This window comes from Lissotriton vulgaris, chromosome 7, assembly GCF_964263255.1.
Source record: "Lissotriton vulgaris chromosome 7, aLisVul1.2, whole genome shotgun sequence".
Classification (NCBI taxonomy): Eukaryota; Metazoa; Chordata; class Amphibia; order Caudata; family Salamandridae; genus Lissotriton; species Lissotriton vulgaris.
This window is the reverse complement of record NC_141695.1, coordinates 1,740,411,820-1,740,434,022: the sequence shown is the minus strand read 5'-3', so window position 1 is coordinate 1,740,434,022 and position 22,203 is coordinate 1,740,411,820. Positions and strand designations below refer to the sequence as shown.

Here is a 22,203-nt window from a genome sequence, read left to right as displayed (position 1 = left end):
TCTTCTTGAAGGTCACTGTTTATAAGGCTCCATTCTAATGCCTCTATACCCTCGTTGTGGGGGATAGAGGTATAGAGGGCGGTAACATCAATGGTACAGAGTAGGTATGTTTCATCCATTTTTAGTTCAATGTTTTTTAACAAGTTCAAGAAGGCCGTCGTATCTTTAATATATGTGGCAGAGTTTTGTACAAGCGGTTGCAAGAACTTTTCGACGAATTTCCCAATGGGTTCAGAGATTGACCCACACGCAGAAACGATGGGTCTGAATGGCGGGTTGTGTAGATTTTTGTGTATTTTCGGTGTCATATACAACTTTGGTCGTCTGGGATATTTCATCTCAAAAAACTGTTTAGTTTTGTCATTTATCCACTTCATCTCATGGGCATGATTAATGATTTTCTGTAAAATCAGTTGGTATTCTTGAGTGGGATCAGATTCTAGTGGAAGATATATGTCAGGGTTGTTCACATGGTCGTTCACATTTTTAATGTAGAAATCCGTATCCATGACCACAAGGGCCCCTCCCTTATCTGCCTTTTGGAATGTCAGTTGTTTGTTGTTGGTCAAATTTTTCAGAGTGTTCCTGTTAGACGGACCGGGAGGGTCGGCCGAGATTACGGGGAGAGGTCTCCAGGGAGAGCCGTCTCCAACGACTGTACAGATAAGTAACTTCCCCCCCACAGACGGACACCACACAAGATTGAAGGTTAACGAGACTTTATATGCACTTCTTAGGTTACGTTGATATAATACAAGGAGGTCTGGACTCAGGGGTCCCCTCGGTTCTGATCTCTGGTTGAGGAAAAGGGTAGCGGGACAGTCTTAGTTACCAATGAGTTCAATAGCTCTCAATCCTCGAGCTCGGCGTGGTTGCTGATCGGGCCGTGGAGGAGCCAAGCAGGTCCCGAGATGGATGAAGGGTGGTCGGCGGGCCGTGGAGAAGCCAAGCAGGTCCCGATATGGATGAAGGATGGTCGACGGGCCGTGGAGAAGCCAAGCAGGTCCCGATGCAGATGACAGTTACAACGGTCCGCGGCCTCGCCAGCAGATCCGGACGACGGTGAAGGATGAAGGTTACGACGGCTGTGGCAGCGCCAACAGGCAGGATGATGGTGCACAGGACAGAGCTACGGCAGCGCCAGTAGTCCGTCCAGGATGAGTTCTTCTTTCGTCTCTCGACTCCAAGATACAACTGCCTTCCTGTTCTGGAGCTGCCCCAGTTATAGGGCTGGCGTGCTTTGATGTCCGGACCCTCGCACTTGGAGGTCGGGAGGTCCGGGATGAGGGAGTCCAGACACCCAGCAGGGGGGTGGAGCCAGCGCCCGGGGAGGCGATGGGCGAGCGGCACTGGCCGGGGGAGAACCATCGACACCTCTTTCTCCCATTGACTGGCCAAGTAGCTCGCTCGCCTCCTGGGTGGAGGGTGGTGCCGGAATGTCTGAGGCCGGGCTAGGCCCAGGGTTGAGGTCGATCGGGGGCCAGGCGGCCTCGTGGCGAAGTGTCCAAGATGGCGGCCCGGGCTGGCGCGTGGGTCGGCCGTGGATCGGACCCACGAGGTTATCATGCTCGAGGGCAGGTGTCCCTGAGGGGACGTAGGACGTGCAATGGTGGTGTGTGGTGCTTGTATGACTGGCTCGGGCTTGGTCGAGCCGGGGGAGAGCGGCCCGTCATGTGGCCTGTCCAACATGCGTCCCCCCCAGCTGAAGGCGGGGAGAGTTACCCATCCTCTTGGGGACTCTCTTCGTCGAGGCGGAAAAACCGGGACAGGCCATCCGCGTTGGCGTGGTCAGACCCAGGCCGGTGTTCAACGGTAAAGTCCATACCTTGCAAGGAGATGGACCAGCGTAGCAGTTTTGGGTTTTCCCCCCGCATATGCATCAACCACTGCAGGGGTCGGTGGTCAGTCTGCACCCGGAAGTGGGTGCCAAAAAGGTAGGGTCGGAGCTTCTTGAGGGCCCATACCACAGCGAAGGCTTCCCTCTCTATGGTGCTCCAGCGTTGCTCCCGTGGTAGGAGTCTCCGGCTGATGAAGGCCACCGGTTGATCAAGGCCTTCGGTGTTCACCTGGGACAGGACCGCCCCAATGCCCTGGTCGGAGGCATCCGTCTGGACGACGAACTCCCGGCTGTAGTCTGGGGCCTGGAGTACAGGAGCGGAACACATGGCGGCCTTTAGCTGTTCGAAGGCCGCTTGACACTCTGGGGTCCAGTTCACCTTCTTGGGCTGATTTTTCGACGTGAGTTCGGTGAGAGGCCCCACGATGGTACCATAGTCTTTCACGAACCTTCGGTAGTAGCCCGTGAGGCCCAGGAAGGCTCGCACCTCAGTTTGAGTGTTAGGGGGTTGCCAGTTCTGGATGGCGGCAATTTTCAGTTGAAGAGGGGCCACTAGACCGCTTCCCACTTGGTGTCCGAGGTAGGTCACTGACCCTTGTCCAATTTGACATTTGCTGGCCTTGATCGTGAGGCCAGCTCGCTGAAGGGCTTGCAACACTGCTTGGAGGTGGTGGAGGTGCTCGGTCCAGTGGTGGCTGTACACAGCGATGTCGTCCAGGTAGGCGGCGCTGAACTCTTCGAGCCCCGCCAGGACCTGATTGACGAGCCGTTGGAACGTCGCTGGGGCATTTTTCATGCCGAAGGGCATGACCGTGAAGTGATAGTGGCCATCGGGGGTGGAGAAGGCAGAACGTTCTTGTGCTCGGGGTGTGAGGCCGATCTGCCAATATCCTGCCGTTAGATCGAAGATGCTGAGGTAGCGGGCAGCGCCCATTCGGTCGACCAGTTCATCTGCCCGGGGGATGGGGTGTGCGTCCGTTCTGGTGACTTCATTCAGGCCCCGGTAGTCGACACAGAACCGGAGTTCGGGTGTGGTTCCGGGGGCGGCTGCTTTGGGGACCAGTACGACCGGGCTGGCCCATGGACTGTCGGAGGGCTCGATGACCCCGAGCGTGAGCATCTTAGTTACTTCCGCCTGGATGCAGGCCCGTACCCGATCAGGTACGCGGTAGGCCCGGTGGCGGATAGGAGGGCTGTCTCCGGTGTCCACATCGTGCACACACCAGGAAGTGACACCTGGGGTGAGGGAGAACAGGCTGGCAAACCGTGATAGGAGGGCTTGGCACTCTTGGCGTTGTTCCTGGGAGAGGGTCTCCGAGAGTCGGACCCCATCCACGGAGCCGTCTTGCTCCTGGGTCCGCAAGAGGTCAGGGAGAGGCTCGGAGTCGTCCTCAACCCCGTTGTCTGTGGCCATCAAGAGGCTGAGTTCTGTTCGTGCAAAGTGGGGTTTCAGTCTGTTGGTGTGGAGGACTCGGAGCGGATTCCGGGCGGACTCCATATCGATCAGATAGGTGGCGGGTCCCTTGCGCTCGATTACTTTGAAGGGTCCCGTCCATTTGTCTTGGAGAGCGCACGGTTCTGTGGGGGACATTACCCAGACCTGTTGCCCCGGCTCGAATTCAATAGATGAGGCGTTCTGGTCATACCATCTCTTCATGTCCTCTTGACTGGCCTCTAGGTTGGCTTTCGCTAGGTCTCTGAACCGCTGGGACTGGTTGCGGAGGGTGAGGAGGTACCGGAAGACATCTGGAGGACTCTTGGCCGGAGGCAACTCCCAGCCTTCTTTGATCAGGCTGAGTGGCCCCCGTACTGGGTGCCCATAGAGCAGCTCGAATGGGCTGAAGCCTAGGGACTTCTGTGGGACCTCCCGGTAGGCGAAGAGGAGGCACGGCAGCAGCACGTCCCACTGGCGACGGAGGGGTTCTTCCAATCCCCCGATCATCCCTTTTAGAGTGCGATTGAACCGCTCAACAAGTCCGTTTCCTTGGGGGTGATAGGGGGTCGTGAAGCGGTAGGTGACCCCACACTGTTGCCAGAGGGACTTCATGTATTTGGAAATAAAGTTCGTGCCTCTGTCACTGACGACTTCTCGGGGGAACCCCACACGGGAGAAGATCCCCATCAGGGCCCTGCCGACCACTGGGGCTGTGACGGTCCGGAGAGGAATAGCCTCAGGGTAGCGGGTGGCGTGGTCCACTAGTACTAGGATGAAGCGATGGCCTTGTCTTGTACGTGGGTCTAGGGGTCCCACAATGTCTATTCCGACCCTCTCAAATGGGGTCGTGACTACGGGAAAGGGTTGCAGGGGGGCCTTTAATTTGCGGCCGCTCTTCCCACTGGCTTGGCACGTGGGGCAAGATCGGCAATGCTGGTGCACATCGTTTCTCATTTTTGGCCAGAAGAAGTGGGTCACTAGGCGGCTGTAGGTTTTATCTTGTCCCAGGTGCCCTGCCAGGGGGACATCGTGGGCCAGATTTAGCAGGAAGTCTCTAAAGCGGAGTGGTACCACCAGTACTCGGTTGGCCCCCAGCTCGGCGATTCGTTGCTCGCTGTACAGTAGGTCATTGTCCCAGTAGACCCAATGAGTTCCGGAGGTATCCCCTGCGCTTTGGGCGAGCGCTTGTTGTCGGAGTCCCTCAAGGGAGGGACAGGTCTTCTGCTCCTGACGAAATTGTTCTTGTGTGGGCCCCCCTTCTTGAGCCCACTGGTCGAGATTAGCAAGGTCGGAAGGTTGAGCAGGTTCGAGGGGGATGCCCTGGTCGGGGGTCTCGGCGGGGGCGACCGGAGGCGGAGGCGCCGGCCATTCTGGTTCTTCCGGGTGATGGTTGGCACGGGTGGCCATAGACCGGGTGGTGACGCACGCCCAGTCTGGGACGCCCAACATCCCCAAGTGTTCTTTTCGCTCCACGGCTGCCCACGGGGAGCTTTCCAGGTCATTTCCGAGGAGGCAGTCCACGGGGGCGTCGTCTCGGACCGTTACTTTCAACATGCCGGAGACCCCTCCCCACTCAAAGGGGACGCAGGCCATCCGACACAGACTCTCCGAGTTGTCGGCTGATCGTACAGGGCAGAGAATGTTCGGTAGATATTGTTCTGGGGTCACCAGATGACAGCGGACGGCTGTCACACTGGCCCCGGTGTCTCGAAGGGCTTCGGCCCGTTGTCCATTGATGCTCACCCATTGGCTGTACTTCTGGGTGTTAGCGGGTAGGGGGACCCGCGGGACCATGTCTCTTCCCCCTAAGCACGCGAGAGTCATGGCGGCTGGCTCCCACCCTTGATACTCTTGCTCGTCTGTTTCTGGTTCCTCGGAGATCTGTTCTTCCCCTAGTGCCGCGGCGGCCACCTGGCGGGGTCTTGGGCTCGGATACTGCGGGCAGCTTGGGTCATTTGCATAGTGGCCTACTCGTTGGCATCGGTGACATGTAACATTGGCTCTGTATCCCGGTCGCGCCGGGGTGCTGCCCCGGTTGGCCGGGGGGGTGGTGCTGGTAGTGGGGGCGGCCGGAGTGTTGTCTCTTCCTCGTCCTTGGCCCCCTCCTCCTCCTCTGGATCGGTGGGGACCATTGTTGTTCCTGTTCTGCTCGTAGGACCCATTCCGGCCCACTCGGGTGATCTCCCACCGGTCAGCTTCGGCTGCGAGCTGCCGGGGATCGGTTAACTTGCTGTCGAGGAGGTGTTGGCGTAGTTCAATGAAGCAGTTGTTGGACAGATGCTCCCATACCATCAGATTGAACAACTGCTCGTAGGTCGTGACGTTGTTCCCTCTGATCCAGCCTTCGAAGGCTCGGCTGAAGTACGTTACATAGTCCACCCAAGTTGTACCTGGAATGCGTGTGCAGTCTCGGAACCTCTGACGGTACATCTCGGGCGTGAGGCCATAGCGAGTGAGGAGGGCCGCTTTCATATGGTCGTAGGAGGTCATCTGGTGGTCTGGGAGCTGTAACAGAGTATCGCGGCCCTCATTGAGGAATTTGCCCCATAGGCCGGCTCCCCAGTCGGCTCTATCGATCCGGTGCGCAGTCATCGCGATTTCATATGCCTTAAACCATTGCTGGATGTCGTCTTCTCGAAAATATTCTCGGACCACATCCTTGGGGATGTGCACTTTTTTGTCCGTGGTCCCGGGGGTGGACGGTCTGTCGGGCACCCCTAATTCTTTATTCTGTTTGCGCAGGTTGATCTCGGCTAGGTTCCGCTCGTGCTCGTACGTTAGTCTTTTTTCCTCGAGCTCCCTTTGCCTCTGTTTCTCCTCTCTTTCTTCTCGGAGGCGAAGGTGCTCTAAGTTTATTTTTTGCTCGGCCAATTTGAGTTCTATGTCCATCTTGAGTCGGGCCATTTCAAGTTCGTGTAGTCGGGCTTTTTCTCTTTCTTGGATCTCGTCTTGCGAGAGACCCGTTCTTTGCTCTTCAGGGGCCGTGTTGGTCTTTTTCGCGGTGCTTTGCTCCGGGGCTTCGACATCCCCGGTCTCTGCCCAAGATTCTAGGGCATGCTTAAAATCGTCCTTGGTACTTAGTCCGGTGGTAGCGATACCTAGTTCGATGCAGAACTGCTTTAGTTCACGATGGCTGTATTCCTCTAGCTTTTCCATTTGGAAATTCTCAGTTGATCCGCTCTCTTTAGTCGACATTGTTGTTCGTTGTGGGGTGAGCTACTCTCTGTACGTTATGCGGTGATTCGGATCGCGCCGCTGGCCACCAATGTTAGACGGACCGGGAGGGTCGGCCGAGATTACGGGGAGAGGTCTCCAGGGAGAGCCGTCTCCAACGACTGTACAGATAAGTAACTTCCCCCCCACAGACGGACACCACACAAGATTGAAGGTTAACGAGACTTTATATGCACTTCTTAGGTTACGTTGATATAATACAAGGAGGTCTGGACTCAGGGGTCCCCTCGGTTCTGATCTCTGGTTGAGGAAAAGGGTAGCGGGACAGTCTTAGTTACCAATGAGTTCAATAGCTCTCAATCCTCGAGCTCGGCGTGGTTGCTGATCGGGCCGTGGAGGAGCCAAGCAGGTCCCGAGATGGATGAAGGGTGGTCGGCGGGCCGTGGAGAAGCCAAGCAGGTCCCGATATGGATGAAGGATGGTCGACGGGCCGTGGAGAAGCCAAGCAGGTCCCGATGCAGATGACAGTTACAACGGTCCGCGGCCTCGCCAGCAGATCCGGACGACGGTGAAGGATGAAGGTTACGACGGCTGTGGCAGCGCCAACAGGCAGGATGATGGTGCACAGGACAGAGCTACGGCAGCGCCAGTAGTCCGTCCAGGATGAGTTCTTCTTTCGTCTCTCGACTCCAAGATACAACTGCCTTCCTGTTCTGGAGCTGCCCCAGTTATAGGGCTGGCGTGCTTTGATGTCCGGACCCTCGCACTTGGAGGTCGGGAGGTCCGGGATGAGGGAGTCCAGACACCCAGCAGGGGGGTGGAGCCAGCGCCCGGGGAGGCGATGGGCGAGCGGCACTGGCCGGGGGAGAACCATCGACACCTCTTTCTCCCATTGACTGGCCAAGTAGCTCGCTCGCCTCCTGGGTGGAGGGTGGTGCCGGAATGTCTGAGGCCGGGCTAGGCCCAGGGTTGAGGTCGATCGGGGGCCAGGCGGCCTCGTGGCGAAGTGTCCAAGATGGCGGCCCGGGCTGGCGCGTGGGTCGGCCGTGGATCGGACCCACGAGGTTATCATGCTCGAGGGCAGGTGTCCCTGAGGGGACGTAGGACGTGCAATGGTGGTGTGTGGTGCTTGTATGACTGGCTCGGGCTTGGTCGAGCCGGGGGAGAGCGGCCCGTCATGTGGCCTGTCCAACAGTTCCATTCACTTGATGTAAGGTTACTTTTTTTAGATTTGGTGTAAGTTATTTGTTGAACATCTGTAAGTACCGATCTCTCAAACGCCTCAATGGTTTTATGTGTGAATGGGGCACAGAATGAGCTTTTAGGTCGAAATTCTTTCTCCCAAGTTTTTTCAGCTTGAACTTCAATGGAATCTTTAAAGAAGTATCTAAGTTTCAGCAATCTGAAAAATTTAAACAGTGCAATATCTGTTTCAGCTGGGTTGGAGCAGTATGTGGGTACAAATGTCATCCCTTTGTTTAGAATTTTAGTTTCAAATTGTGTGAGTTGTTTCGATGAAATATTAACAATTAGTTGGTTTTCGTTTTCTGGCTCCTTGTCCTCTCTGCTATGCTTTTTTCTGTTTCCGCGTCCACGTCTTGTGGGTCTGGAGTTATTGGTGGAGCGTTTGCTGCAGGGCTGATCTCTAAAAAACTCACTTGAGGGGTCACATTGCTTGTTGAAGGTTTTTCTCCTGTATTGTCTGTAGGAATTGTGGTTTTTGTGATGGGTCTTCTCGTGGATGCTATATCTGAATCAGATACGACACTTTCTTGTGATGATGATGTGGTGCTCTTTTTCGTTTGTTGCTGTTGGGATTGCCATTTCTTTTGATTGTAAATATCGGCCCAAGTATAAACTTCATCCAGTTTATAGTCCAAGGTGTCTCTGCGGTATTTACGAATTTTTCGTTCATTTACTTCTTTCGCATACTTATCTAATTTGGTATTCACGTCTTCTAGAGTTTTTTGCAGATCTGCAATAGTACTGATTTGTGTTTTTAAAGACTTAATTTCTTCTTCAATTTCTGTTAATGCTTTTGAAAGTTCTTCCACTATAAGCAGAATCAAATCCAATGAACATTTATTTAGAATTTGGTACCAACGTTCAATGAATTTCTTGCTATTTTTACACAACATAGGCTTGAGGGCTATCCGGAGGCCTCTCGGTATTCGTTGATTTTTATGATAATGGATGAGCGTGGTGGCATGCATCCTCTGGTTAATTTCTTTTTTACTTAGATACTCAAATTGACGTATTAACTGTGCTGTGGTGGTTTTCTGGGGAGTGAATTGTCTGGTCTCCTGAATCAAATCATAAATTTCTTGAGCTGCTTCTGCAGTGAAACCTAAAGTTTCCGCTTTATTGGTGGTGATTAATGCAATCTCGTCTAGTTGCATATTTGTATGGTGGTGCTACCAAGGATCGGTAGGGCTGAAAATGAATAACTGAACAGTTGTTATCCTGGTGCACTCAAAGTTAAATGGAGTGTTTTTGAACAAGTTGTGTTAAAGATTCTCAGTTAGCGCAACTCTTGTCACAAGGCGTCCTTCCCTTGTCTTGAAATAACTTGATATGTAGTGTGGAAGGGAAAATCCCTCCTACAAAAGAGTGCGCTGTGTTGCAATGAAACTCATGGGTTCCTTCTCCACGTTTTTTTGAAATTTCATACGTTAGTTATTCCATATATAACAACCGATTATTAGTATGGATTATTGATTGGTTATATATGGAATAACTAACGTATGAAATTTCAAAAAAACGTGGAGAAGGAACCCATGAGTTTCATTGCAACACAGCGCACTCTTTTGTAGGAGGGATTTTCCCTTCCACACTACATATCAAGTTATTTCAAGACAAGGGAAGGACGCCTTGTGACAAGAGTTGCGCTAACTGAGAATCTTTAACACAACTTGTTCAAAAACACTCCATTTAACTTTGAGTGCACCAGGATAGCAACTGTTCAGCTATAAGGCTATTAGAACATTCTGTCACTAGAGGACAGAATGTTCTAACAAAAAAAAACAAAGCCTTTTGGGAGCGTGAGGGGATTGGAATCCCCTCAGGTTCCCTGAAGCCTTTGTTCACAGCCAGAGCTGTGAACAAAGAAACATTGGAATGTTGGAGCTCCAGGCTTATACCAGCCATTATAAGCCCAGCGCACTCCATTGTTTTCAATGGAGATCCCAACATTCCAATGTTCTAATATAAGATAAACAAATTCCTGATTGGCAGCAAATAGATTACCGGCTTATAGTGTGTATGTGTATGGGCCCAGGTGAGTATGGTGTATTATGAATAACTAACTGGTAATCTTGCGCCATCAGTGTGTACTCGCACTTTTCCTGCGCAGAGAACTGCCGCAGGAGCCGGCTGCCTCTGCCCTCTCTGGGCACTCGGACGTTGCGCTGCTGTAAATCCAGCCAAATCTGCTCCGATCCGGTGTGGCGTATGGATGGTGTGAGGGTTGATTGTTGAGTATGTTTGAAGGAATGATTGAAGTTATGCATTGAGTGGGTGTTGGCGTCTCTGTGATTTTTGGATTACTATGCAGTCTGTTTTTTTGTAAATACAATGTTTTTATGTATCTAGAGTGTTGTCCATAAGCAATTTAAAAGCTTCTTGCCAAATAAAATGATTAATGGCACTTCAAAGAGTGTGGACCTATATGTTTAGTTTCATGGGTCTGGATAGTAAATAATTTAAGGAGTAGTGCTCAGTACTGGCATTTGTTTCGTTTTGTTGTAAATCCAGCTCCGACAGTCCCTTCACCTGATTCACCCTCGTCACACAAGTGTGAGTAATGCATTTGAATGCAGTGATGCGGAGCACCACATCAAAATGCGTTACTCTAACGCCAGATGCGTGATACACGGCAGAGCTGCCGAGTTTCAGGTTAAACAAAATACATCTGGCCATTTACATTTAAGGACACCCACCACAAGACCAATCTGCAGCGTGACATCACCATAAACCGCCACCACCACACTACCCTCCTGTCCCATAACAGTGAAAATTCGACCACATTTCAGATTAACTGGTCCCCTCGTATATATTGACCTCGATGCCAATGACTAATGAAAGACAATCCCCGCAATCGTGTACAAAGCCTAGCAATCACGACTCCGGCTTAGAAAACAATGAAAACGTAAACATGCCCGCTAGTCCCAAGTCAACACATGTAAGCAAGACAAACGTATTGCCCATCCATCGGGCGCACAATACAGTAGGTCCGAGGATACACGCCTTTATCGTTTGTAAACGGTTCCTCCATGAGGCAGCGTCGCTCAACGGCCGCGGGCGCGCGGGAGCACGCAGACTTTCGGCGCGCGCAGCGAACTTCTGCCTCGCGCCGTTTGGATGCGACTGCGTCACGTGGCTCCTCCGTACCACCCCAATGGGAGCTTGTTGGGCACGTGGAAGCTTGAGGGCAAAACAGAACGTCCTGACAGAGGACGTCGGGACTTTCAATTCTGAGGTAAATAAATGAAAACACGTAGTTAGTAGAAGGAATTGGTCGTAGCTCTAAACCGCAATTTGCTCTACCGGGAAACATGAGAGTACTCGATACTTCAAGCCAGTGGCGGAATTAAGGAAACACAGGCTTGGTTGAGCGTCGTTTGAGTGGACGGGCCAGGTATGGCGTAGTGTTGAGAGCGTCGTTTGAGTGGACGGGCCAGGTATGGAGTAGTGTTCAGAGCGTCGTTTGAGTGGACGGGCCAGGTATGGAGTAGTGTACAGAGCGTCGTTTGAGTGGACGGCCCAGGTATGGCGTAGTGTTCAGAGCGTCGTTTGAGTGGACGGGCCAGGTATGGAGTAGTGTAGAGGTGTGGCTTGATGTGATCTTGAGGGTTTTAGAAATACATATTTTTAATTTTTAATCCTGTAACTTTTAAAACTCGTGCTGTCCATGCTGCACCGAAAATAATCTTACCAGGGCTTGAACCTGTGCCTACATCAACACGTTGGCATTGGAAACCAGATGTTTTACAGCGTGGTCCGTTTGCAGTGATTGGAGGAAGAATAAATGGGCGAGGGGGAGGGGGGGGGTTGGGGGGTGTATGCACGTTTTCAAAGAGGGTTACTTTCTAGAAGTCTACGGAGGCAGGATGGTTCTTTTTAGCAGGATCAGTATTATACAGGTGACACTGACCCTTTCAGTATGCGCAATACAAATGTATGTGTTATATAGTCTTCACTTTTGTAACACATTCTAATTCACAGTTAGTGCTTGTACAGAGAGGTTGTTTTGCTGTTGTATACATAGATATTTCAGCAGTTGGTGAGTCAACCGACTGAACTGTTTCACAAGAATTGAGCCTAGTGACATACAGTTGACACATACAGGGGCGCAACTAGGTCTTAACTTCGGGGGTGGCTAGCATAGCAAATAAGGGGCGTGGCTAAAGTTAATCAAGGGGGCGGAGCTAAAATGGCAGACAAGCAGGATCAGGTAATGCTCAGGCCAAGCTGAGAAACCGAAGTGGCGATTCTGCATTACAAAACTGCACCTTGGTATTCATCATGCACCGCATGGAGACGCTTTCCACAGAGGCTCAAAGCAAAGAAAACACTCTTCCAACCACACACGCATAAGGTGTAACCTGCTACTCGCATGGACAAGTGCTTCAGCATCGCACATAGGGGTAGTAAGTGCTCTACAAATACAATATAATACGCCCTGCATTGTGTCTCTCTCTTGGAACACAATGACTATGTGAGGACTGTGCCTGCCCTCTGTATTAACGTATCTCAACTATTGATGAAAAGTGTCAGAATTGGTAGGACTGATCTGTCCCGTCGAAGGAGAATTCCAAACAGGCTATGGCTGAAGGATGCACTGGTTGACAGTATAGATTGGGGTCACAAAGATGGAAACCCTCATGGCACAGCTTTGGGAGAGCACTGGTTATGGGAGCAGACCCAGGAAGGGAGGAGCAGAGATAGAATAGGAGCCGCAGTCCCCTGAGTATTCTCACCTGCGACAGCAGTTGGTGAGTTACCTTCACTCCACGATGCTCTATCACATGTTTGTGTCACTACAGTTTTATTTTGTTCCGTATGGGGTTGGCTCTGTGGACCTGAATCTGGAGCTTGCAGCTACTTCACTTCTTTCTATGGGGTTGACAGTGTCTTCCACCTCAGCAAAGCATCCTGCCTTTCTTCTCTTAGGTTCTCTGGCTGGATTCAGGCAGCTGGGAGACTGGTCACACTCTTGTTCTGAATGTTAGCAGTAAAATTCTCTGTGCTAATGTGGAGATCTTTTGGTTCACATTTCTTACCTTGTATTTGATCATATTTTCTCTAACCACCTCCAGACTTTCCCTCGGATAGATGGACCACAGCAAAGCATTGATTGGCGCGTCCTTGTGGTGATCTTTTGGGGGTCTCCCTTTTCTCTCTCCCTTATCCCTTTTTCCTTCCAAGGGTCAGTGACAGACCTCACCTCAACCACTGTTGATATTCACCATCATAGGAGACTGAGTGAATTTGACAGCAATTATGCAGTCTCGTCCATACTGAATCTCGATCCTAACACCATGCCCATTATGTCCCAGGTGCCAAGACGCTCATGTACCATTTCTCTTAAAACAACCGTTGACATGTGAGGCCCCTGTGCCCAAAACAACATGCGCCACCTATCTTCAAGCATAGTTCCCCTCAAAGCTGCTGCTGCTTTGCCTTTGCCTTTGCCTGTTAAAACAACTGAATACAAAGTCAACACACCAAAAGTGCTTAGGTGAAATCCCTGCATTCAGGCAAGGATATCACCTCGGTGGCAGCCCGTCTCAAACAAAACAAGAGGTTTGGGGCAGGGAGGGTTGTTTAAACCTTTCAGAGGCGGGCTGGCAGGGCTTGGTTCTGGGCCTCTCCAAAAGGGTAATTAAAATCACATTCTCGGATGCTAAAGCATCCGATGCTACACGCAGCCTAAATAGAAATTTAACTGGGGAAGAAAGGTTTCCATGCTTTAATTATTTTAATGCGTGTCAGTAAAGTGTCATGCGGTCATGATCATCTTAGCCTGGCAGATATGTACACTAATCTGTAGCTGTGTACCTTCATTTTGCACTGCCGTCCCCTGGCCATTCCACCAAGAGCTTCACTATTCCCATTCAGCAGAAGACGTACATTCTTTTTATAGTGCAGCTTTGAGAACACCCACTTTTTCACAACTGCTGAAGAACGTGGATTGTCTACAAACAGCAGAAGTTCTGCAGATAAAAGAGTATACTTCCTTTATTCCCTTCTTTGAACCTCAGCAATTTTCACAACGTTCAAGCAGGTTTCAGGCCTCCTGTTTCTGTGCGCGAGTAGCTTTTCCAGTTAAGGGTTTTCTGTAAATTCAGGCACTTATAGAAGTGTTCATCCCGTTACAAATTTAGGACTACAAGAACCAGAATGCAGAGAAAACGTTAACTGAACATTTCTAGCGCAAGGAATGGGGAAACGTGAGAATACTGCATAATTTCCTTATTCACGTAACGCCTATTGCCTATTTACGGACTTCAGAGGAGACACCTTTCAGGACATTCACGAATCTGGGTAGTCAATTTTTTTTTCTTCCCACTGTCACGTTAAAACCTTCCCACCTCCCAGCAAATAAAGTCTCGCTTCACGCCATCATGCTGGGTTCACAATGCACCAGAGAATACCGAATCCCAGCCAATCCCACTGTAAACAATCAGCAGAGGTGTGTGGGTGGAGGGGGGGGCTAATTCTTCCAGCCGTAACCAGAGTGGATGTAAGAAGGGCTAAAAACATAACAAAAGCCTCATTTACATTTAAATGGTCTTTTACAGACCTGTGAAGTACTCGGGTGCGGCTGTAATTAAAACGTCGCCAGCCGCGAAGCTGTGTCAGCCCGGGCTGACACACACGACGGGGGGGGGGCTGACACACACGACGGGGGGGGGCTGAAGCCCGGTGAGCCCAATGGGTGTTGCGCGCCTGCATGTTCTATATACATATTAACCTCGTGACTTTACACTTGCATTTTAACCTACTGTAGACACAGTCTGACATTTTTTACTGCTACGTGTCTTAATGTTTTTTATTCTTTTCCCCCTTTACTTCCTCTCTGGGTCTGTTTTCATGACCTGGTTTTGTTTTTGCTCAGTCTTTCATCTCATGTTTCTTTCATTCGTGAGGTCTCTGTTCTAGAAAGCGCATAAGCTGTCTCAAAGAGACATGTATATACTTTGTAGGCTTCAGCCTGCCCATAGGCTTCCCATTTTCTGGCTCCGTTGTTGCTCATACATTCCTTCTTCCCATTTGTGCTTGGCATGCTTGCCTCACGCCTCTTCCTGTGTTTAGCCCTCCCCAAGAGCATGGACCAATTACTACTATCGCTCCCCAGCTTCCATTTTAGCTAATGTTCTCAGCACTACATTTTTTCTTGGATGTGGAGCACTTTAGAAAAACGCTTGTCTTTTTCACTCTCTCTGAACTCCATTACAGTATATTGGTTCTGCCCCAGCGCAGCAGTGTCTCTACTACGCAGCACAGGGCTCTAGTTACTGGCATGGCGGCCAAGTAGAGCAGCAGCGTTTCCATTGGTCAGCTTGGCGCATGCTTCATGACAGCTGTGCTTCATCTTTCAACATGGTGGCCAATTCGGGAGGCCACGTTCCTTTCTTTTTCCTGCACAGCGACCGCTTGTTTAAAATTGCACCTTAAAGCTGATAATTTTGCGATTTTCTATCAGCTTCTGTTGCTTCCTACTGGTTGTACTGTTTTTCTTAAATTGCTCAAACAGTTCACACGTTAAGAAAGAGAAAACCAGATACTACTACCAGACAGGAAATTGTATTAGACCTTGCAGCAGGGAAGTATTGAACCACGCCTCCTACCCAATCAGCTGCCTGGGCTTTTGCTATGTGCGCTCTACTCTGTCTTCTTTGTACAGTAGACAAAAGAAATGCACTGCACAGAAAGACAAGCTGTGCACCCAAACCATATATTTTTTCGTCTAACTGCTGCAGCCATCTAAATTCTTCTGAGAACCCCCCCCAACTTTTTTACAACAAGATGCCGAGATCCTCCAAACACAGGGATTTCAGTATGATTAACGGTGGAGACAAAACACTGCCGAAAGTTGTGTTATGAAGGATGGTTGTGTTACCCTTATTTTCCAGTCTTTTGTCTAGTAATGTAACAGGATTTGTTATGGATAACATACTTTAAAAGTGTGAATTTAGTTTCAACATAGCTGGTGTAAAGAATGTAGTGTTTGTATTTTGCTTAATCTCATCAGTTCTTAGTATAAACCAATTGTTATAGCGAAACAGGCAGGGTGAAAAATGGTTATCAAGGAAACTTATGCATTTATGAATAGGGCACAAGATATAGAGTTTAGGAGCAGTGATTATTTCTACATTTCTGAATTTGTGATACCCTTACTAGCGTATGATTCGGAGGGCATTTTTCCAAATGTCATCTTTCCTATGCACTGGCTTATATTTGAAAGGCAAAAATGCAGCAAAATCCAATAGGTAATATCAAGTGTTCTACTATTCTATGTTCCCACAATTCTCTCAATAAAATTGGTGTTCACTAGTGTGGGTAGGCCTAGTGCCCGCAACAGGAAAAGGCCCAAAACCACGTTGTATTACTCAGAATCCCTTACAAACCTCAAATTTTGACTACACAAATATTTTCCTCAAATTTCTGTGATGGAAAGGTCTGGAATCTGCGGGAAACCACAAACTTCTTCTCAACCAGCATTCCTCCAAGTCTCCCGATAAAAATGATACCTCACTTGTTTGGGTAGACCTAGTGCCCTAGACAGGAAACAACACAAAATGCAACTTGGACACAGCAAATTTTTCCATCCAAAATGGACCCTTATTTTCAAATGTGGGTAGCTCTAGATGTTTGCCCCTAGCTCAGCTGGCACCTAGGGAAATCTAGCCAACTTGTACGTTTTCGAAAAACTCGATACCTAGGGTTATCCAGCATGGGCTGACGTGAGTGGCTCTCACCACGGTTTATTACCCAGAATCCCAAACAAACCTCAAACTTTGACTAAATAACATTTTCCTCAAATTTCAATGATGGAAAGTTCTTGAATCTGCAGGAACCCATAAACTTCCTTTCACCCAGCATTTTCTTAAGTCTGCTGATAGAAATGTTGCCTCACTTGTGTGGATAGTCCTAGTAGCCATGACAGAAAATGGCCCAAAACGCAACATGGATGCAGCACATTTTTCCACCCAAAACTGACCCTTTTTCCCCTTTGTGGGTAGCTCCAGATTTTGGACCCTAGCTCAGCCAGCACCAAGGGAAACCTAGCCAACCTGTACACTTTTAACCCTTTCGATGCTGATGACGAGCTCAGCTCGTCATCAGCCACGGGTGGCGTGTGCTGATGACGAGCTGAGCTCGTCATGTATCGCGGTAATTTAAAAAATGCAGCACAGCACAAAAATCACCGCAGCAGCGATGCGGTTAAAAACTGGATATGAAGGGCTACCCCTGAATGATTTTACATCCGAACACTTCCCTCTACAATATGGGGTACCACAGGGCTCGTTAAGCCCAACTTTTTTCAAACTGCATGTTACGTCTCTGGCTTTCCTAGTGAAATCTTTTGCGTTGCCATTAGTGTCATACGCTGATGACACCCAGATTGTATTTTCTCTTTCTAGTAAATGTCCTGATATGAACAACATCTTTCGTAATTATATGAGTGCTGTGAGCGAATGGATAGATCTTGGTGTCCTAATTGACAATAGATTGACCTACAGGGAACAAGTCAATAAAGGGAACTCTACTTCAAGGTCCAAGGTCCCCAGATTTCACCTATCAATAATTTGCACTGTTTGCCGGTGCGAAACCGCATCATATTCAGGGCCCTGTGCATTGCATAAAAGCCCCTTTACGTCTCAGGACCAGGCTATCTTAAGGAAAACTTTAGATGGTATGTACCAAGCGGGACTCTTTGTTCAAGCTTTGCCAATAATGTGGCTGTTCCCTCCTACAAGCCTTCTTCTTAGGGAGACAGGAGCTATATTATCTGCACTGCACGGAACTGGAACTTCCTACCTTTACAATTGAAAACAGCCACATCTCTGCTCTTGTTCAGAAAGACTTTGAAAAATGGCTGTTTAGCCAACAGGACTCTAGCTCGTTCCAAAAGGCTGAAATACCTAGATCTTAAGCCTGAAGAATCAGCAGTTTGTCAGTATCCCTGTCATTCAGCGCCAAGACACCCCTGGGTATTTGCTCCTGCTTTACAAAAGTATAAATCAAAATAAACTCCAGGGTAGGCTGATTTGCGTTCCTCAAACCATGTTTTATTATCCAGAATCTCTTGCAAACCTCCAACTGTGACTACAAAAATAATTTCCTCACATCTTTGAAAAGGAAAGTTCTGGAATCTATAGGGAGCCACAACATTCCTTCCACCCGGCATCCCCCCTAAGTCTCCCCATAAAAATGGTACCTCACTTGTGTGGGTAGACCTAATTTCCCCGACAGAAAATGGCCCAAAACACAAAACAGGCTGGCAATTGTGTGTGTAGTGACCAGGAGCAAGTCACTACACACACACACTGCCAGCTAAATGCCAGCTCACACACCACCAGTCAAGCACCATTCCACGCACACCGCCAGCCAAGTAACAGTCCATGCACACCGCCAGCCAAGCGCAAGTCTATGCACATTATCTGCCAAGCGCCAGTCTATGCGCACTACCAGCCAAGCACCAGTCCATGCTCACCGCCAGCCAAGCGCCAGTCCATGTAGACCTCTAACAAGTAAAACACCAATTTGAAGGAGATAAAAAACAGATATTACCTCAAATACAACAGGTCCAGCTATATACATCAAAGTACTGCAGACCGTGAAAGTGAACACAAAATATAAAACAATACAGACCAGTCAGTTTACTTGTATGTTCTTGGTTGCGCCCAAAAATTCTGTTGCGTGCAGTACAATTTAAAACTTGCAGGCACACATAGCGCAGGCTTAAAAGGATACTTGGGGCAGTACATACGACTCTTCCGCACATCTCTTCGGATACAGAATCTATATCTCCTACAGGGAAAATCCTTTTTGGGTGTGGGGGAATGTGGCGATCTTTCAATCTAGCCACATCCTCCATCACTCCAACTTAGGAGCATTTGCATCCTAAAGCTAGGCTGCCTATCACGGCCTGCTGAAACTGACCAAAAGTAATATTTGAATCTGTAGAATAACCCTTGAATACAGCAAAAGCATTGAAGGTTGCGAAATTAAACAGATGGACAGTCAACTTTTTATACCAAATATATGACTTACGAACAGCACTGTAAGGCTCCAACCTCTGTTTTAATCTATCTACACCACCCATGTACTTATTGTAGTCTAAAATGCACACATGTTTGTGCGCTTCAGCGACCTGACCCCAAACATTTACAGGTGAAGTACAGTCACAGGTGAATTATTTTCATCATGAATGGTAGTCAGCATGTACACATCTCTCCTGTCTGAAAATTTCACATCTAGAAAGTCATCACTATGCAAGGTACTGCACTGTCCCCTCTGAAGGTGTTTTACAAACAAGCTCTTTAGGGTTACATATATGATTAGCCTACGCCCTCAGGAAGCCCCAGGCTGAAAAGCCAACTGTGGGGGCGAAACATGTGTTGGCGGCAATGTTACAAATCTTTTGCCTTCCATTTGTATTTTGCTTTGAATGACTCTGAAGAGTAAATAGTCTCAAATTCATAAAATGCTGGATTCAATTAAAGGATCAAAAAGACTACAAGTAGTTCTACTTGTCCTGGCACAATTTCAGTTTTCGTAATAATGAGGATTGGGTCTCCCCATTGCCAAGGACAAATAATATTCAAAGAATATCCTCAATTACACACAGGAGTGCACAAATACCTGGATCCATTAGCCCCTTTCTCTTCTTATCCTAAAAACCAACCGGCCCTTGAACAGGACCAAAAACTCTTCCACAGCTGTTTGTTTCCCTAGAACATAGATCTCTGAAAAGCAATTTACAACGTGATCAAACAGGCTGAATCTTAAAAAGATGGTCACAATCAGGGTGATCTTGTGGCAACTCTGAAGCATTAAACAATCAAATACAGCATCTGAAGTAGAAGCAAATACCGATCACGACTCATTGTTGCAGGAAATATAGGCATTGCCATCAAGGGACTAGTACACTGAAATGCAGACAGCAATGACTTCCTTATCAATCCAATCAACAAAGCTAAACCCAAGAACCTTATATTAATTAATTTATTTATTTTCAGAGTTTTAAATAGGGCTGGCTAGACCAGGAGGTATCAGAGCGCTGTACATGAGGATCAGCGGATGACAGGATACGAAAATTACACCAGTTACTGTTACAATTGCAATTTCAAGTATAGGTTTAGGAGAAAAACATAAGATTACACAATAATTTAAGTTATTAGCACGTAACATAGCCAAGACACACGTCTTATGGGGAAAGGAGGGTAGGGGGGGAAGGTAAACAGGGGAGAGGAATGCAGATAGTCAGGTAGACAGGAAAGGGGGAACGTACTTCAGGTGAAACAAAGTAGTCAAAGAGAAAGACAGATCAAACTGTGAAGAACCCCCAACCTCTTAAACTCATCCAGATTTGTGGGTCCACTAGGTAGCTCTAGAGTAGGGCTTAAGTCTGGCACTGTCGTCCCTCAAATAGTGTTCAGCATACAAATTAGTTTGGTCAACAATCTCATCCAAAAATACATCGTCCATAAACAACTGAAAGAAATGTAATGGCAAATAGTTTTCAGTATTCACTTTACACCCTATGACACCAATAATGGCAGCCACTGCCAGCTGCACCATGTTTGGGGCAGCCCAGAGTTCAGCACTTCCAATGGCAAGCCTTTCAGCCCCAGGCTGCAATCCAGGAGCCTCTTGCTGCACTAGCCGCACATCAGTGCCGCCCTCTAAAAGAGCTATACCAAAGGGGATGATGGATGGAGCGCTTGAACTATTCAACCACTCACCCCCAGTCAAGTGGTCTGGGTTTAATCCATCATCATTCTTTAGCTCACTCCACCACCTCCATATGGCCATTTCAAATCAGTCTGACCCTGTGCCTCATGAGAACAGTCCAGCCTGAAATGCCAAGCCATGTCTTCCCTGGACCGGAAACAAGCATCCTGGGATGGGTTTTGGGTTCATAACCCTCATCAGCCAGAATATCTTGAATCCAGTGGCAAAGTGAGCAAGGGACCCATGTCTGGGCATACCCTGCCAACTTAGGGCGAACAAATCTATACCAAAGGGGATGATGGACGGAGCGCTTGAACTAATCACTTACCCCCAGTCAAGTGATATGGGTTTAATCCATCATCATTCTTTAGCTCACTCCACCACCCCATGGAATGGTGATGGATTAAACCCAAATCAGTTGACTGTGGGTGAGTGTTTGATTTGCTCAAACGCTCCCTCCATCATCCCCTTTGGTATCGCTTTGTCCTCTAAAAGAGGCACTTCCTCTGCACTGAGAGCAGCTTCATTATCAGGCGATTCCTCTCGGACAGAAATTTCACTCCCAGAATCTTTGACTTCCTCCTCTTCCTCAGATGCAGCGTCAGTCTCATAATCAATGTCAGAGGAAGATTTGAAAAGCATACCAAGAACCTGCGGAGCGGTTATCTTGGGTCTAGCCATAATCCTTACTAATAAAAGTAACATGACAAATAAGTCGACAATAGCCAACATTGTTTAAAATAAGTAATAAACGAAGTGTGGCTTTATCAAATAGGAAGTAAAACTATTGGCATGTAGAAATCTAGATGGCAAAGTCTATCAATAAAAAGTATACAAATACCTATATACTCAAATAGGATACCATTCACTTGCCAGAGACAGCTAGACCTACTCTGCACAGACACAGCAAGCACCAACGATATCCCACTAAAAAGGCAAAAGAAAAGAAAATGACACACAAGACAGCACACTACACATAGTTCCCCCCAGATGGCGGGATCGGCGTAAAAACGGTAAACAGTCAAAATATCGAGTTTTAAATTTCGACTTACACTTATATCGAGTTGCTAATATCGATGGGACAGAATATCGATGGCCAGAATATCGATGGCCAGAATATCGACCCTAAGGTAAGTAATATCGAAATTACTTATATCGATAGCATATATATCGATGTAAGTAATTTCGATTTACTAATATGTGTTAGAAATTTTAGTTAAGTATTTAAATTAATTGTTATAATATGTGTTTAATATGTTTTTATAAATAAAAAATATATAAATGTAAATAATATGTTTTTAAGTAAATTATATGTTTTACTACTGGAGCGGGTTGTGGGTTTTTAGGGGAATAGGGTGGAAAGTAATTTTTTTGTAATTAAATAATTATTTTTTAATGATTAATTTATTTTGCAATTAAATATTAATTGGCAATGAATTATTTTGATTGATTAATTGAATAATTAATTGATAATTTATGTATATTTTTAACTTAATTATATGTTTTACTACTGGAGCGGGTTGTGGGTTTATAGGGGAATAGGGTGGGAAGTATTTTATTTGTAATATTAATTAATTTTGGGTAAAGGAGTATTTTTAGGGTTCAGGGTCAGTTTTCAGTTCTTGGGTAAAGGGGTATTTTTTGGGTTCAGGGTCAGTTTTCAGTTTTTGGGTAAAGGGGCATTTTTAGGGTTCAGGGTCAGTTTTCAGTTTTTGGGTAAAGGGGTATTTTTAGGATTCAGGGTCAGTTTCAGTTTTGGGGTAAAGGGGTATTTTTAGGGTTCAGGGTCAGT

At 47.9% G+C, this 22,203-nt stretch overlaps 1 protein-coding gene across 1 annotated transcript in view; it reads left to right on the top strand.

Moving 5' to 3' along the window:
* Window positions 1-10,839: 10,839 nt before the first annotated feature.
* The window catches only part of SYCE3 (synaptonemal complex central element protein 3), a 200,334-nt gene continuing 188,970 nt past the window's right edge, over window positions 10,840-22,203 (top strand). Inside the window, exon 1 of the mRNA XM_086929093.1 lies at window positions 10,840-10,923. Coding sequence (XP_086785219.1) covers window positions 10,843-10,923 — 81 coding nt within the window. The 5' untranslated portion in view covers window positions 10,840-10,842. The remainder of the gene's footprint in view (window positions 10,924-22,203) is intronic.